Raw genomic sequence first — 17260 nt, forward strand, 5'->3', positions numbered from 1 at the left:
CCTGAGAAAATGAAACTCTGTTAAGATAAGCTCTTGCAAAGTTACGATGAAAACGAGAAAGAAAAACTAACCGCGAAATGTGCATGACATTTTGAAGTTTACAGCGTTAAAAAATACAGTTTTTCAATGAGAGAGAGAGAGAGAGAGAGAGAAATGAGAAAGTTTATTGTCTTTAAACATAAAATATGCAATCGACAAAGTCATTCTATGCTAAAGCTTAAATCCCACTATAAGATAATATAAAATATTGAACACCCCGCTTTGCCACCAAATTATCTGGTTGGAAAGCACCTGTCTACTCTCGGAACAAAAAATGTAAATACTTGAGTTGAACATTAACCACTAAATAAGTAACAGAGCAAAAATTACAGGAGTTACATTAAAATCTAGCTTTTTTATTTTTGTTTATAAACATAAAAATTAAATTATTTACAAGCAATAACCGTTTTGTGTCTGTAAGAATTCCCGGTTTTTGGCGCTTTAAAACACTAACCTGCAATTTTGTAAATTAATTATACATTGTTAAATCTGCCATAAAGATCCAAAGCCCGTATGAGAAAAGATCATGGGAAGTGGTCAAACATATTAAAACAATATTTAATTTATTACGGCTTCCTCTTGCAGTTAATGACGCGAGCTGACAACAAGAATAGTGTCCAACAAAAGGCCATGCTTTCTTGCCAGGACCATGATTTCGTGCTGGTGTGCCCAAACGTAAACAAACGTGCTTTCTATTGAGGTTATGTTATAGTCAGATTTATTTGGAACTAGCTGTTACCCACGGCTTCGCACGCAATCTTTATAAAAGTCCTTATATCACTTAGTAAAAGCAATTATGATGTAATATGATAGGAGTCCTATAAAAATTTGAATACGTAAGTAGGTATACATCAGGTAGATATTATTTAACCCTTTCCACTCGGATTTTTTTCACTAGTCTGCCCCCTCAGCTCGTATTTATTTTAGCATATTTTCAGTAAAAACCCATTTTTAGCAAACTGGAAGTCAATAAAGTATATACATTATTATATTGTATAATAATTTTATTTTATTTCTAATTTATATTTTAGAGATATAAAATTTGATACTTACACTAATAAGTTTTATATTTTAGCATGGTATGGTATCGTTCAAAACACTCTGCAGGATGAAGACCAGGATTTTTTGAACAGGTTTTACAATAGTAAAGTGTTTCCTTTCTTCCTCCTGGCACCTTTCTATTGCTACAAACAGCACAGTCTTTAGTTTTTTTTGTTGGATGAGCTGCAAGAAAGTGAGGTTGTTTGTTTAGCCTTTCTTCTTTTTCTACTGATGAAGGACGACCCCGCTTCAAACTCATAGGGTTACGGACATGGCCTACAAGTTCAGTGATAAGGATTTCTCTGAAATTCCTGTGTTGAATTGTTTTTTTCTCCATGGTTTTGTTTATTTGTGTTGAACAAGAGAAAGCTATTTACTATTGCCACTTCCAACATCCAGAAAAATAGCTTTCTCCACTACTTCAGAGATTTACGGGGAAATTTGTAGGAAGCAATATAGTGGTCTGCTTGGTCCAAGCCACCCATATATTTGTTATACTGACAGATAACTGTTGGCTTTTGTATGTTTATTTGATTATCCTTGCCTTAATTAAGTAATTCAGCAATAACTTCTGAATCAGAAAGAAAAGAGGTACTTGGTAACGACATATCGAGTCACTAATGCGAACGCGTCTGAAAATTGGTTAGGAAACGTGACTACAATGACAAAGCAAAATAAATCAGCAGCCGACCAATCGTAGTTCAGCTGTAATTTATTAGTTCCTGAGAATGCCGTGCGATCGCAGCACCAATCGGAAACATCGTAGGCCGGCTAAAAATAAAGTAAAGCTGACGTCACTGCAATGTCGGATGGCGTCCGACATACGAGCGGAACGGCAAAATAGCAATGTCGGACAACGTCCGACATACGAGCGGAAAGGGTTAAGTTCATGGTACATAGTATCAGAGTTTAACTTAATTATTTATCATGTTTGGCACGTGTAGGAGCATTTCTGGTTCTAATTAATTATATACATAACGTCACAGCTGAATCTGCCTTGTCATCCCGATCAAGAAAACACAAATCTCGGATCACACAGGTCTCGGAAACTTACTTCGGTCAAAAAGCGTATATTTCCAGTCCTTGTCATATATTTCAGGTCTAAGATATTTCCAGTACCATAGTAGAGTTTGCCTTGTTGTTCTGACAAAGACAAAAAATATATACTTACGTAGGACCGAGATGCCTACTTCGGTTAAAAAGTGCCTACTTAAGACTGTTTAAATTCACTTACCTACTATGTCACAGTTTAGCTTGTCATATTGCATCAATCAAGATACTATATACGTTCGGATATCTAGTTCTCAGAAATCTATTTTGGTCAAAATCGTGTTGACATAGTTGAGTTTAACTTGTCCTGATGAAGAAAATACACACATAAGTAAGACTGAAAAGCCTATTACGACATAGGGGGAAGTCCTACCTTACTCGGATTTCAATGGACATTTTACAAAAAAAATTAACCGAATTGGTCCAGCCGTTCTCGAGATTTGCGCTTACCAACACATTTTGCCATTTTTATTTATAAGATGACAACATTTGTAAAGGGTTAAGTATGACCAATTTAAGCATTTAATAGTAAAGAATTCATTTCAATGTAGTTTAAACATTGGTGTTCATAAAACAAAGAAGGCTAGAGATTTATTGAGGCCTAGGGCCTTAACACCAACGTCATTAAATTATTTTTCTAAAAATAAACTGATGTTAAAAGTAACTTGTCTAATAAAATACAACTATAATATTTAACTTAATTTTGTATTTTATATGGAGAGAAGACTTTATTTGATGTACATGTTACATTAAATTTTTTTGTAACTGTTTTTAAACAAATCTCTTCACAAAAATATATATTTTAATCATTTGAGTTCTAAATATTTTAACAACAGTATGTTTTATTCACTAAATATTGGTTCTGGAGACTATAGTATTAGAGAACTTATTGGAATAACCGCTGAACACCAATGTTATTAGTAAGTGCTGCAGAAGAAATATTTTTCCTAAAGAGCCAGTAGCATTTTTGTTAAGAAAAGTTTCCTCCCAGCTTAAACCCTGTTATGAACCATCTATTCCACTATACACAAACTAACAGAGAATATGGAATGTGTATATCAGGATACTCTTTGACCACAATAGTTTCATTTGCTTTCTTACATGAAATTACAACAATGTTTTTCAAGAGAACTATTATATACCAATTGAATGGGTTATAATCCCTGACAATGTTATTAATACAACTACAAACCTAAAACCCCTTAGTTTTCAAGTAGCTCAATATATTATTAAATTTAAATAAATATAATTAAATATTTTGTTAAAGAAAAGGTTCTCTGAATATATTTATAAATAAGACACCAGGGCAATTTTTGTCAAAACCAGATCATTTTTATTACCTCTATTAATGACTAAATTGCATTTTATACTAAATTAAATTTCTATCTTTTGTAAATGTTGGACAAGAATTCATTTAGAGAAGCAGATGCATTTTCTTTAAGGTACCCATCTAATTTGCAAAACAATACAGTACAAAATGTTACAAAAATCATTCAGTTTGACAGTTTTTTACAGTTATAAAAACACAATTTTCATCACAAAAAACAAATGTTTAACTAAAAGAAAAATTAATTAATTAAATTTGTACACAACAAATAAATTTTACATCAAACTGTTATTAAAAAACTAATCCAATAACTTTTTAACAAAACATTACATTCAATCTTACTGTTGTAGCAATAATAACATTAGCCATATAGCAAAACCAAAAAATTTAATATTTTTTACATTATTTAAACACAGAAAGATATTATCAAAGAGAATTAAAAGAAAAACACAATTTGTTTACATGAGAATGATTTGGTTATTGCCCCTAAACTGATATGACTTTTTATACAGTGGTTTAATATTACCTTTTGTCTTCACTTCGAGTTTGTTGTAAGAAAAACAATAACAATTAGGTAGATTTTGTACGCAAAATCTACCCTTTAATGGCATTTTTATTGTGTTAAAACTTTATTGTGCGTTTTGTTGCCTGGTATTACTGATGACAAATATGATCAACAAAGCATGTATCTCATATGTAAAAGTTCAATAGTTTCTATTAGGTCTAACTAAATTTCTTGTCTGTCTGTTAAATTCAAATATTCTATTGACTTTAACCTAATTTTGCGATAACCTATTGTCTTCAAAATCGGAACATAGAATTGGAAAATAGTGCTATAATACGAACTTTAATATTTTAAATTATAAACACTCATATATAATATTACAAGTACTTGCATATGCTTAGAATAATGCCTTAAACAGAGGGAATACATTCGTCACCTGAAAACCAAAATATTTCTCAATAGATAATGCAGTTTTTGTTAATTTGTATAGTTTGCAGACGCAAGTGAAATTGGTTTGTGTCACTTGTGTACAAAATATGTACAAGGAAACATCACAATAAATATATTAATTTGAAAATCTAAACTTGTAGCCCTGAAACATATATATATATATATACATTTTTTTTTCTTAGGACAAGAAGCTTATAAATTGCACTTAGTCCTGTAAAACCCTTTGCACTGCTTCCGGAGTGACAGGATATTCAGGATGGGTAAGTTTAGGGAGTAGGGGCCGCCTCCTATCGAGATCCATGAGGAAGAATTAGGGCACTACATCTCAAAGTCATGTCCCCCTGGAAGAAGGGGAGGCCAGCTCTGAACCAGCCTCTCCAGTCAAAGTAGGCAGGGGGTGGCACACCCTTGTTGAGGCTAGCAAGAACCTCTGAGGTGAGGGAACAAACTCCACCAACTCCAACAGTCATTTCCCACAGTTGACTAGACCTATCGAATTGCCCATGAACCCCAGAATCTTGACATTTGCGTTTAGTGATGTGCCACTCCTGGACGTCGAAACATAGTGTTACTGATTTCTTGTTTCACTGAACGATGGCAATTGTCCGGAAAAATCTTGTTTCCTTTGTGTCCATAAGATTTCCCAGATTTAAGTGATACATTGGTTTTTGCTGTGCCCAGTGGGTTCAACTGGAAGGTATAAACCAGCCAGAAGTAAACCCTGCTGGGTAATATATTTAAAATTAGCCACTACGAAGTTTAATTGGCTGAGCATTTAGCGGAGTCTCCCCCCACCAGTAGATGATGAAAGTAGATTGCTGTTTGGGTGTGTCCGTTTGTATATACGATAATTCTAAAATAAGTTGATTTAAAACGTTGAAATTTTATTTGAAATTCCACCTCCACTACCTCTATATCAAATTGAAAATGGTCACAGAGACAATTGTCCATTGGGAACCGGCCTCAGGATGATGTTCGCTGTGGGGTGAACACAATGCCTCTCACGCTGACCCAGAGTCTAGCGAGTGTTTAACTTGGCTGTAGTTCTTACAGCAAACTCGATTTGAAGACGAAAGGTAATAAAGAACCTCTGCACTATTGTTATAACGTATACTACTATCATACTACAAAAAATTTAAAATATGAATAGATTATAATATAAAATTAAAAAAAATATATAACTGCAATAAATATCTTACCATCTTCGTAAACAATACAGATCTTCTGGCCATCAGAGTTCCAAGCCATTCCTTTTACTACAGATTTGTTTCGATTGTTGATCATTTCCTCATACCAGGAACCCTAAATACCATACACAAACATTATAAGAACTCACAAGAATTTTATTAAAAACTAATATTTCACCATTAATAGTTTAATAAACAAAATTATGTATTAAAATAATATATAATTATTTTAAACATTTTATACTTGGAAAAGATTTTGTATTCAATTTTATACTTAAACATTTTAAGATAATTCGTAAACAAACAGGTGAAATATTTAAAATGTTATAAATTGTCTTCCTGAACTATAAGTTTTAATGGCTGATAATTTTAACTGAAGTTACAATTGATGCCCAGCACTCTAACTTAAAATAATTAATACAATACAAATCACTAAAGAGTTCCAGCCCCTTAAATGATTAACCAATTGTCACCTAGCATTTTATGAAATCATATATGATATGTTTTTAGATAAACTATAATTCGTACACATTCAAATGCCTTTGTTTGTATTTTTTATGTATACTTAATATGTTTTTCAACAATAAAATGAATATATAGTTTTTGTTAATACCCTACAGTACACATTTAGTATTCATATAAATTATAGAAATATCTTTATAAATCCATAACTAAAAAGAGACAATAAAATGGTTTACAGATTAATATTGATTTTTAAAACTGAAAGTCATGTCAGTACTTTAAATTAAATTTTGCCCTTTAGAATATATCCAATTTTTATTTCACGTAAAATTGTAATTGAAACTATGGAGCGTAACTGTTGGCTTTTCCCTAACTATCTGATTTATGTTAAAACAACAAGATCGTGTTTGGTATTAAAAGTTATAAAGGATGTAACATATGTGGTATAATTCTTTAGTAGCCTACTCCTGTTAGGGTTGAAAATAAACTAGACAAACTATAAACTGATAACCTGATATTAGCCACAAACCACAAAATATTAATCACCTTGTAAAGCATCCAGACAATGATGAGTCCACTCTGATCACTGGTGGTCAGTTTCTGGTGGTTCTCGTTCCACGTGATGACTTGAACCTTGCCCGAGTGGCCCTCCAGAGTCTGGTTCATGGAAAGGTTTGCAGGCGCTGCCAATCCTTTCACCTTCCCATCTTTCCCTGTAAAGGTGAAATCACTCAATAATGAAAACAAACACAAGCATCCAGACAATGATGAGTCGACTCTGATCACTGGTGGTCAGTTTCTGGTGGTTCTCGTTCCACGTGATGACTTGAACCTTGCCCGAGTGGCCCTCCAGAGTCTGGTTCATGGAAAGGTTTGCAGGCGCTGCCAATCCTTTCACCTTCCCATCTTTCCCTGTAAAGGTGAAATCACTCAATAATGAAAACAAACACAAGCATCCAGACAATGATGAGTCGACTCTGATCACTGGTGGTCAGTTTCTGGTGGTTCTCGTTCCACGTGATGACTTGCACCTTGTCAGAGTGACCCTCCAAAGTCTGGTTTATGATGTTTGCATGCACCGTCAGTCCTTTCACCTTCCCAAGGTCAGCCACAATAACACCATCATTCCCTGTAGCCACCCTCTTCACTCCATTTGTAAAAAATAGAGACCTAGGAGTTGCACAGTCTTAGGCATTTTCTGTCTGAGAAGGGCTGGTGTAGTTTTGTACTGTAGTGGCCTGTATAGTCCACTTAGTACTGTACTCGTCTCCACTCTATTTGTACAGATCCCTGTGCTGATGCAGTCTTTGCAAAGTGGACAGAGTAATATCAAAAGGGGAATTAAAATTACCATATTTCATATAAAAATAACAGAGAATGCCATATTGAAATTATGAGCGAAAGAGAGAGAGAATATCTTTATTTCACAATCTTAAAGATTAGAAATGGTGTCACATACAGATACAAAACAAATAAACAAACAAAACAAAATTTAAAAACAAAGTTATAAAATTTGTAAACAACAACAACAATATTGTTAATAAATAAATAAATTACTAATATATTAATAACTTTTAATAATCTAAGAGAAAATGTCTGTCCAATTTAAAAATTCGTTTTTATTGTAAAAAGGCCTGTTCAACAGCCACTGATGCAGTTTCTTCTTCATCACTTTTATTGATTCTCCTTCCTTTACTTCGTCTGGAAGACTGTTGAAGAATCTAGCCCCCACATATGATGGTTTTTTTTCTCAAAATATGTCCTGTGGTGACTGGGTGAAGTAAAGTAGTTAAGATGCCTTGTGTTATAGTGATGAAGGTCCCTGTTTCGTTGCATCTTCCTTCCAACTACGTTAAGAACTGTTTCTTGTATGTATAAACTTACAACATATTGTAAGTAACATAACATATAATGTAACATATAAGTACCATATTATATAAAGACTAGTGATTACTACTAAACATGACGTCATGTAACTATATTCATAGGGAGGAAATACAAAGACTGATACAATGATTAAGCTATATCAATATAAAAATATCAATTATTATGTTGTACCTTACAATTTCTAAGTCAAATTGATCTTTTTAACCTTTCAAACCTAACTTTAAAGTTTAAAAATGTAATGCATTTTTGATTTTGGTGATATTAAATTAATTAAAAAGATATCTGGGTTCATGTATAAGATAAGGATATAAGATCATACTCTATCAACTGACAAAGTTTTTTCCGTTGAGGTTTATTGAGTTAACAAAATGTACTGTATTCAATTTCTTGTAAGGCTATTAACATTATTGGCAGATTTTTTAGCCAGGAATAAATACTAAAATGAAATTAAAGAGAATCCTACAGACCTGGATCCAGCTTTAGGACTTTTAGCAAACCATTGTCCCCACCGACTCCGATCCATCCCTGCTCACTGCTCCACGCTAGACAGTTGATCTTTGTGTTGTTTGGAATAGCTATCTGAAAACGTAAAAAGTTTTACAGAGACATTGAAGTCTTGCAAGAATTCTTAAACAATTATTACTATCCAAAAAAATCACTTCTCAGTTGATGTTATTCACTTTGCATTGAATACAGTGTTTGTCCGGAGAGTACCATCCAACTGAATGATGCGTTTAGAGGAAGATGCGTTCTCTGAGAAATCTAGGTAATGTGATGATCAGACCCCACCAGTTATCCCCATCATATCAAGATGAAGCTTCGCCACTTCAATATTTGGCATCAAAACCTGAAGCAGTTGAAGCAGCCAGTATCCATCTCGCTGTACAGTATTTGCAAGCCCTAAGGTCACACTCCACAATGACATACTGTGTTAATCAAAGAATTTGAATCAAGTTTTACCCACATTGAGCTGATCAGACAACTTGGTGGTTTTTTACCCAAATGAACTCAATTTATTTGTAACCACAGGTTTTCCGGTTCAATTTTTATTCATTGATCCTTTTAATATACCATTTAGAAACATGCAACAAATTTTAGAACAATATAACTCATTTCTTATTTTTTTTTGTAAAATTTCACAAACATGTGTAGACCGAAGAATGTATATAAAGTTTTACCATAAACTTAGTATTTATACATTAAAACTATTTATATGTTTATTTTCTCTTAAACAACCTTCTTTAGAGTATTTGTTCACAGAACATCACAATATTAAAAATTAAATTTAAAATAAACAACATTGTAAGAGTAAGTGTTATTTCACTGCATTATGAACAATAGAGGAGCTTAAATAATTAAATCCAGAGCTACATGGATCAATTATAAAGGTAAGGTACAATTACGAAACCACTACAGTACACTAGTGTAAAATAGTTGTTTGTGAGAACTTGGGGAGGAGTGTCAATGCTAAAACTGTTCAGTGTGAACATATCCATACCATAAACAGTGTGGCGACTTTATCCGATAGTTGTTTGTGAGAACTTGGGGAGCAGTGTCAGTCAGATACTAAAACTGTTCAGTGTGAACAGATCCATACTGTGAACAGTGTGGTGACTAGTATCTGATAGTTGTTTTCACGAACTTGGGGAGCAGTGTCAGTCAGATACTAAAACTGTTCAGAGTGAACAGATCCATACTGTGAACAGTGTGGTGACTAGTATCTGATAGTTGTTTTCACGAACTTGGGGAGCAGTGTCAGTCAGATACTAAAACTGTTCAGAGTGAACAGATCCATACTGTGAATAGTGTGGTGACTAGTATCTGATAGTTGTTTTCACGAACTTGGGAAGCAGTGTCAGTCAGATACTAAAACTGTTCAGAGTGAACAGATCCATACTGTGAATAGTGTGGTGACTAGTATCTGATAGTTGTTTGTGAGAACTTGGGGAGCAGTGTCAGTCAGATACTAAAACTGTTCAGAGTGAACAGATCCATACTGTGAACAGTGTGGTGACTAGTATCTGATAGTTGTTTTCACGAACTTGGGGAGCAGTGTCAGTCAGATACTAAAACTGTTCAGAGTGAACAGATCCATAGGCCTACTGTGAACGGTGTGGTGAATAGTATCTGATAGTTGTTTGTGAGAACTTGGGGAGCAGTGTCAGTCAGATACTAAAACTGTTCAGAGTGAACAGATCCATACTGTGAACAGTGTGGTGACTAGTATCTGATAGTTGTTTTCACGAACTTGGGGAGCAGTGTCAGTCAGATACTAAAACTGTTCAGAGTGAACAGATTCATACTGTGAACAGTGTGGTGACTAGTATCTGATAGTTGTTTTCACGAACTTGGGGAGCAGTGTCAGATACTTATACTGTTCAGTGTGAACAGACACATACTGTGAACAGTGTGGTGACTAGTATCTGATAGTTGTTTTCACGAACTTGGGGAGCAGTTTCAGTCAGATACTAAAACTGTTCAGTGTGAACAGATCCATACTGTGAACAGTGTGGTGACTAGTATCTGATAGTTGTTTTCACGAACTTGGGGAGCAGTGTCAGTCAGATACTAAAACTGTTCAGTGTGAACAGATCCATACTGTGAACAGTGTGGTGACTAGTATCTGATAGTTGTTTTCACGAACTTGGGGAGCAGTATCAGTCAGATACTAAAACTGTTCAGAGTGAACAGATCCATACTGTGAATAGTGTGGTGACTAGTATCTGATAGTTGTTTTCACGAACTTAGGAAGCAGTGTCAGTCAGATACTAAAACTGTTCAGAGTGAACAGATCCATAGGCCTACTGTGAACGGTGTGGTGAATAGTATCTGATAGTTGTTTGTGAGAACTTGGGGAGCAGTGTCAGTCAGATACTAAAACTGTTCAGAGTGAACAGATCCATACTGTGAACAGTGTGGTGACTAGTATCTGATAGTTGTTTTCACGAACTTGGGGAGCAGAGTCAGTCAGATACTAAAACTGTTCAGAGTGAACAGATCCATACTGTGAATAGTGTGGTGACTAGTATCTGATAGTTGTTTTCACGAACTTGGGGAGCAGTGTCAGTCAGATACTAAAACTGTTCAGAGTGAACAGATCCATAGGCCTACTGTGAACGGTGTGGTGAATAGTATCTGATAGTTGTTTGTGAGAACTTGGGGAGCAGTGTCAGTCAGATACTAAAACTGTTCAGAGTGAACAGATCCATACTGTGAACAGTGTGGTGACTAGTATCTGATAGTTGTTTTCACGAACTTGGGGAGCAGTGTCAGTCAGATACTAAAACTGTTCAGAGTGAACAGATTCATACTGTGAACAGTGTGGTGACTAGTATCTGATAGTTGTTTTCACGAACTTGGGGAGCAGTGTCAGTCAGATACTAAAACTGTTCAGAGTGAACAGATCCATACTGTGAACAGTGTGGTGACTAGTATCTGATAGTTGTTTTCACGAACTTGGGGAGCAGTGTCAGTCAGATACTAAAACTGTTCAGAGTGAACAGATTCATACTGTGAACAGTGTGGTGACTAGTATCTGATAGTTGTTTTCACGAACTTGGGGAGCAGTTTCAGTCAGATACTAAAACTGTTCAGTGTGAACAGATCCATACTGTGAACAGTGTGGTGACTAGTATCTGATAGTTGTTTTCACGAACTTGGGGAGCAGTTTCAGTCAGATACTAAAACTGTTCAGTGTGAACAGATCCATACTGTGAACAGTGTGGTGACTAGTATCTGATAGTTGTTTTCACGAACTTGGGGAGCAGTATCAGTCAGATACTAAAACTGTTCAGAGTGAACAGATCCATACTGTGAATAGTGTGGTGACTAGTATCTGATAGTTGTTTTCACGAACTTGGGAAGCAGTGTCAGTCAGATACTAAAACTGTTCAGAGTGAACAGATCCATACTGTGAACAGTGTGGTGACTAGTATCTGATAGTTGTTTTCACGAACTTGGGGAGCATTGTCAGTCAGATACTAAAACTGTTCAGAGTGAACAGATCCATACTGTGAACAGTGTGGTGACTAGTATCTGATAGTTGTTTTCACGAACTTGGGGAGCAGTGTCAGTCACTAAAACTGTTCAGAGTGAACAGATCCATACCAGTTAGTTTGTTTGTTTATGTTTCTTGTAACAAGTATGTAATATTATTTGAAGTTATTATTTAGTCAATTGGTATAAATATGTTTTGAAAAGTATTTATCTTTCACGGGAGTGATGTAGTGAAACAAATAATTAGTGTTTTGTTTCGAAATAACCTAAGTTTCGTAGTCTATGTAGACCTAGGTTAAAAATTTCAAATTTGTATTTTTGCAAGTTTTATTTATTTTATATGTAGAATTTTAATAACGTGATATGGATTTGAAATGGATTGGAATTATTTCGATCAATTTAGTGATATAAGAGGATTGTAAGAAAGTGAACCAGTAGACCATGAGAGCAGAAGTGAATCTGATTAGGCTTAGAACAGTTATGCTTTCCGGATTCATAAAAATGATGAGTTTATTGAAGGAGGAGCTCTTCTTATTGGAAAAACTATTTTCTATTAATTATACTAATTTTATAGAAAATAATAAAAAACTATGGGTTTAGCCATAATTTTATACTTGTACTTATTATTGAAAAGTTACATGTTATTGTTTACTCTTGATGTTATAATACTGTTTCATGTATGGAAAAAGTATTATTGTTCTAATATATTAGTTACCAGAGTTATTATATATGATTTAAACTTGGTTATATTGATTTTTATGGAAACAGTAAACACCAAGAAGTAATTGTTGTTGAATTTAAAACTGGCGATTAATATGAAGAAATTATGTGAGATATTTCTATATACAAATGTGGGTTTTGCTCCAGATTGTCCATGGGGAGAATGCTTTCCCGAATTTTACAAAGTAAACTTCGATATGTAAAAGTCGTATACACTAAGAGTTATAATAAATTACCATAACAAGAAGAATCTTGCACATTATAGTTTTTAAAAATTAACACTAACATTACAAAACCAACTACGGCCTAGACTTAGATATCAAACAAACCTTATTATATTATAACTTGCCCAGCTTGATATCAATGAGCAACCGCTTTTGTGAAATAGAGGAAAGAATTCTCTCCATGGGTTAACAGGAGCCAAACCCACGTGTTGAAACCACTTGATCAAATCTCGTCACTTGTGAGAAATATCTCATGTATATATTCATATATCCCTCATATTCATCACCATTTTTAAAGACTAGATATTTATTTTTATATTTATATTTTTGATGTTTATTGTTTATTGTTTACATTAAAATTACTATAACTAATAAGTTGAAATCATATGTTAAGATAATAAATTGTAATATTGAATTATTCCTTCGGATTAAAACATCAAGCCATTCGATAAACAAAACCGAATAACGAGTGTAGGCCTCTTATTAAATTCTACCCTATTTTGTCATTTTGATTTAGTACAAATATGCCACTTTTGTAGGTATCGTCCCACTCCCCTAAAACCAAAAAATATATACAGTAGTTTCAAATCAAATAAATTGGATAGGGTACGATAAGCAGACCCAGTTTTTTATATCGAAATTGGCAAACGATATTACTTAACCATAACCATCGATATCTTTACGATAATCGATACTGATTAACTATTTTGAACTTAAATAATCTATATCAACAGCTGTAAACACTCTAAAATAATACACGTATGTTGGACTCGTACCGAAAAATCCATTATGTGAAATTTGTGGGAAAGAAACAACTGTAACTGTGAGAGGAGTAAATATGGTTGTCTTCAGTTTTCCTAACTTTGGTTATAATAATTTGTTTGATCACTGTAAATATTAAATCCATATTTTAATTTAAAACATATGATTGTTATTGAGGACTATAGGTACTTTTATATCGATTGATAGTCTAGGATTTGAGATGCAAATATTAGGTATCAATGACTATATTCTTCAATATAAAAAACCAGGTTCGCTTATCGTACCCTACCCAATTCTAACAGTATGCAAGGCATAAAATACAGACTTATATATGAAAAATTATATATGACAATGCATATTCAAGCAATTGACATTGAATATTGACATTCAAGCAATGGAGCGTTGTCTAAATTTACCAACCCTTTCATCAAGAAGAACGCTCATTGACTTGATGTTCTTTTACAAAATTCTTAATAATACCATTGATTGTTCTGAGATACTTCAAATGATTGATTTCCACGTTCCTCGGTCGGCGAGACATTTCCAGCTGTTTACCATCCATCATCTCTCGACAAACTACCTTTACCACACCGCTATTCCAAGATTGATGAGGATTGGAAATACAGTCTCTGCAGATCTGGATTTTTTTGGGATGCCCCTGTCATCATTTAAGAGGAAGGCAGCCACTATACTGCATGAGCTTGATTAGTTTATTGTTATATAGCCAGATGTCACTGTTATAATAAAATTATTTTTGTTACTTCTATTATTGTTACATTTATACATAGTCTACTTACGTTTTCCTTTAAGAATATTAGGGTACGGTCCAATAAGCGGACCCGGTTTTTTATATCGAAGAATATAATCATCGATACCTAATATTCGCATATCGAATCATAGACTATCAATCGATATAAAAGTAATAACAATCATATGTTTAAATTAAAATGTGAATTTAATGATAACAAATAATAAATGAACATAACCAAAATCAGGGAAACTCATAACTTTAACTAAATGAAACAGAACGAAAACGTTTTTACTAAAGTTGTGTCCACCATTACCTTCTTTTTTTGCATCTGAAGACGACCATGTTAGCTCCTCTGACAGTTACATTTGTTACCTTTCCACAAATATCACATAATGGATTCTTAGGTACTAACCCAACATCCTGAAGCCATAAAAAACATATTTAATCGTCTTTTAAAGCAATTTCGTGAAGCTTCCTAAGATTGACGGCCATTTTAATACACAATGTTACGTGAAATTTAAAATATTACCTTAATTGTATTATTTGAAAGTGTTTACAGCTGTTCATATAGATTATTTAAGTTGTTAAAAATAATTCATCAGTATCGATTGATTATATCGATGGTTATGATTAAGTAATATCGTTTGCCAATTTCGATATAAAAAACCGGGTCCGCTTATTGGACCCTACCCGAATATTATATATTTAATTGATCATTGTTGCTCTTGTTGTTTACTGTTAATTTGTTATTGTTTTAGCTGTTTTGTTGATCTGATTAATTTAATAGTTATGATGTGGATGTAATTTTGTTGAATTTATTGATGTAAAGAGCAAATGGTAGTCATCAAGAAACCAAATATTATAAAAAGGTGTATTGCCGTTCATTGTAATAAATAAATAAATATCTTTAAATATTTCTTACATTTTTTAGAAAATACCCTTGCAAATCATGGAAAAGGTTTATATTAGTTATATATTAAATTAATCCTTTTGATTTGAAACCTGACTTTTATTTATTAGTATTTTCGTATACGTTGATATTGATTTGATAGCCTTTTATTCAATATATGAAGTATTCATGATAGTACTGAGCAATATAAAACCCTTATATTCTGACTGTAATTTTCCGTGTTACAGTACTTTTATTGGTAAATAACAGAAAGAAAATACACACATTCATAGAGAGGCTACTAAGATTACAAAACATGCATTTACACTTACTTTCTTGCTCAAATAAATAAACATTGTTAACAATTTAAAAGGCGATTGATCCAAATAATGTAACGATAAAACAACAATTTATTTTAATCCAAGTTCCAATATTCATGCACAATCCATCTTCATATTTCCAAACAAACAGTGACAGACTATTGAAATGTCAGTAGGCTAGCGTCCGACAACAGGATTTCAAGAACAATACAACTGAAGAAGAAAAAGAAACATAAACAAACATGTTTGTATGGTTTGCAAAACGTAGGCTATGGATTTTACGTATAAAACTTTAAAGTCCTCAAACTGTGATAGCTTCAACACTGAAATACTATAGCTTGTTGTAGTGTATTTAGTGTGAGAAGTACTAAGTTGGTAGGTATCCATAGTGATATTTAATGTCTGCACCAGTGATGTTGGCAGTATGAATTGTCAGGCGATGTAACATACGATGTGGTCTAAAAGAATAAAGAATGCTCATAGGCTGCTCTCTCCTGTGACGTCACATCACGCACTACCCTACAACCAACGGTCCAAGCTGGCCAGCCAAGCAGTCCACCCGGAGTCCACCACCAGACACCGTCATGTAACCTCCGCGTCCGTCCGTTCCTTTACGAGCGGTCCTAGAGCAATGTTACTCTAAATGTGTAGTTTAATTATTCTTCCCGACCCATAGAGAGTACAGTGTCGACCCGCATACATTACAGTGGCGACGAGGAAAACAACTGCAACAGTGGAACGTCGCATACATTACAGTGATAACAGTGAATTACAGTGATTTAGTGCGGAAGGGCAACAAGCGTAATGAACACGTTGCAAATAACCGCGAATGTGCAAGGACATTCCGGACATTCCAAACGGTCGGGAGTATAAGGTACGCCGATCGATATAAACTATTCTTGGTGTAAGCAGCGCACAAGCTGATTTTAATCGTTGCAATTAATGCCGTTAGACGATTATTTTTTACCGGGGACATTTTAAACAGTTATTACGGAGTGTACAAGAAAACAAAATGGCAACTATCGGGTCTATGGGTTATTTTGATAGTGCGGAAGAATCGTGGCAGTCTTATATAGAGAGATTTGAGTTTTTTATTGATTGTAATGATATCGATAATTCAAAGAAACTAAGCACTTTGTTGACAGTTATGGGTGTAAGGACCTATACGTTACTGAAAGACTTAATTACACCAGACAAACCGTCTGACAAGTCGTACAAGGAAATTGTGGACACTATAGCGAATCATCTGCATCCAAGCCTTCTTTTATCACGGAAAAGATTTAAATTTAGTAGGCGGAATCAATTGGATCATGAAACGGTTAGCGATTATATATTGTGCATTTAAAACAGTTATCTAAAGTATTTGTGAATTTTGGTGATAAATTGCCAGACTACTTAAGGGGACAGATTAGTCGCGGGTCTGCGAGACCAAACAGATACAGAAAAGACTTCTCGGGGAGGAGAACCTCACTTATGAAAAAGCCGTGCAAACTAGCTACTGCAATGGAATTTGCTGAGAAGGGGGCGGCCCAGATGACAACTGCAGGAGGACGTATTCACGGATGCAGAGCAGCGGGTCGATACCGAAAAGGACACAGGCGGCGAGCATCGCAGCGAGACGGTCATCGGACGGCGGGAAGGCGCTGGGAG

The 17260-nt window shown here is 34.3% G+C and overlaps 1 protein-coding gene across 1 annotated transcript in view; it reads right to left on the reverse strand.

Moving 5' to 3' along the window:
- LOC124367026 (WD repeat-containing protein 35-like) overlaps window positions 1-15811 on the reverse strand; it is a 55679-nt gene extending 39868 nt beyond the window's left edge. Inside the window, 4 exon segments of the mRNA XM_046823708.1 lie at window positions 5612-5714; window positions 6608-6768; window positions 8416-8527; window positions 15623-15811. Of these exon segments, the coding sequence (XP_046679664.1) occupies window positions 5612-5714; window positions 6608-6768; window positions 8416-8527; window positions 15623-15646 (400 nt within the window). The 5' untranslated portion in view covers window positions 15647-15811.
- Between the last annotated feature and the right edge of the window lie 1449 nt (window positions 15812-17260).

The sequence above is a fragment of the Homalodisca vitripennis genome, chromosome 7, assembly GCF_021130785.1.
Source record: "Homalodisca vitripennis isolate AUS2020 chromosome 7, UT_GWSS_2.1, whole genome shotgun sequence".
Taxonomy (NCBI): domain Eukaryota; kingdom Metazoa; phylum Arthropoda; class Insecta; order Hemiptera; family Cicadellidae; genus Homalodisca; species Homalodisca vitripennis.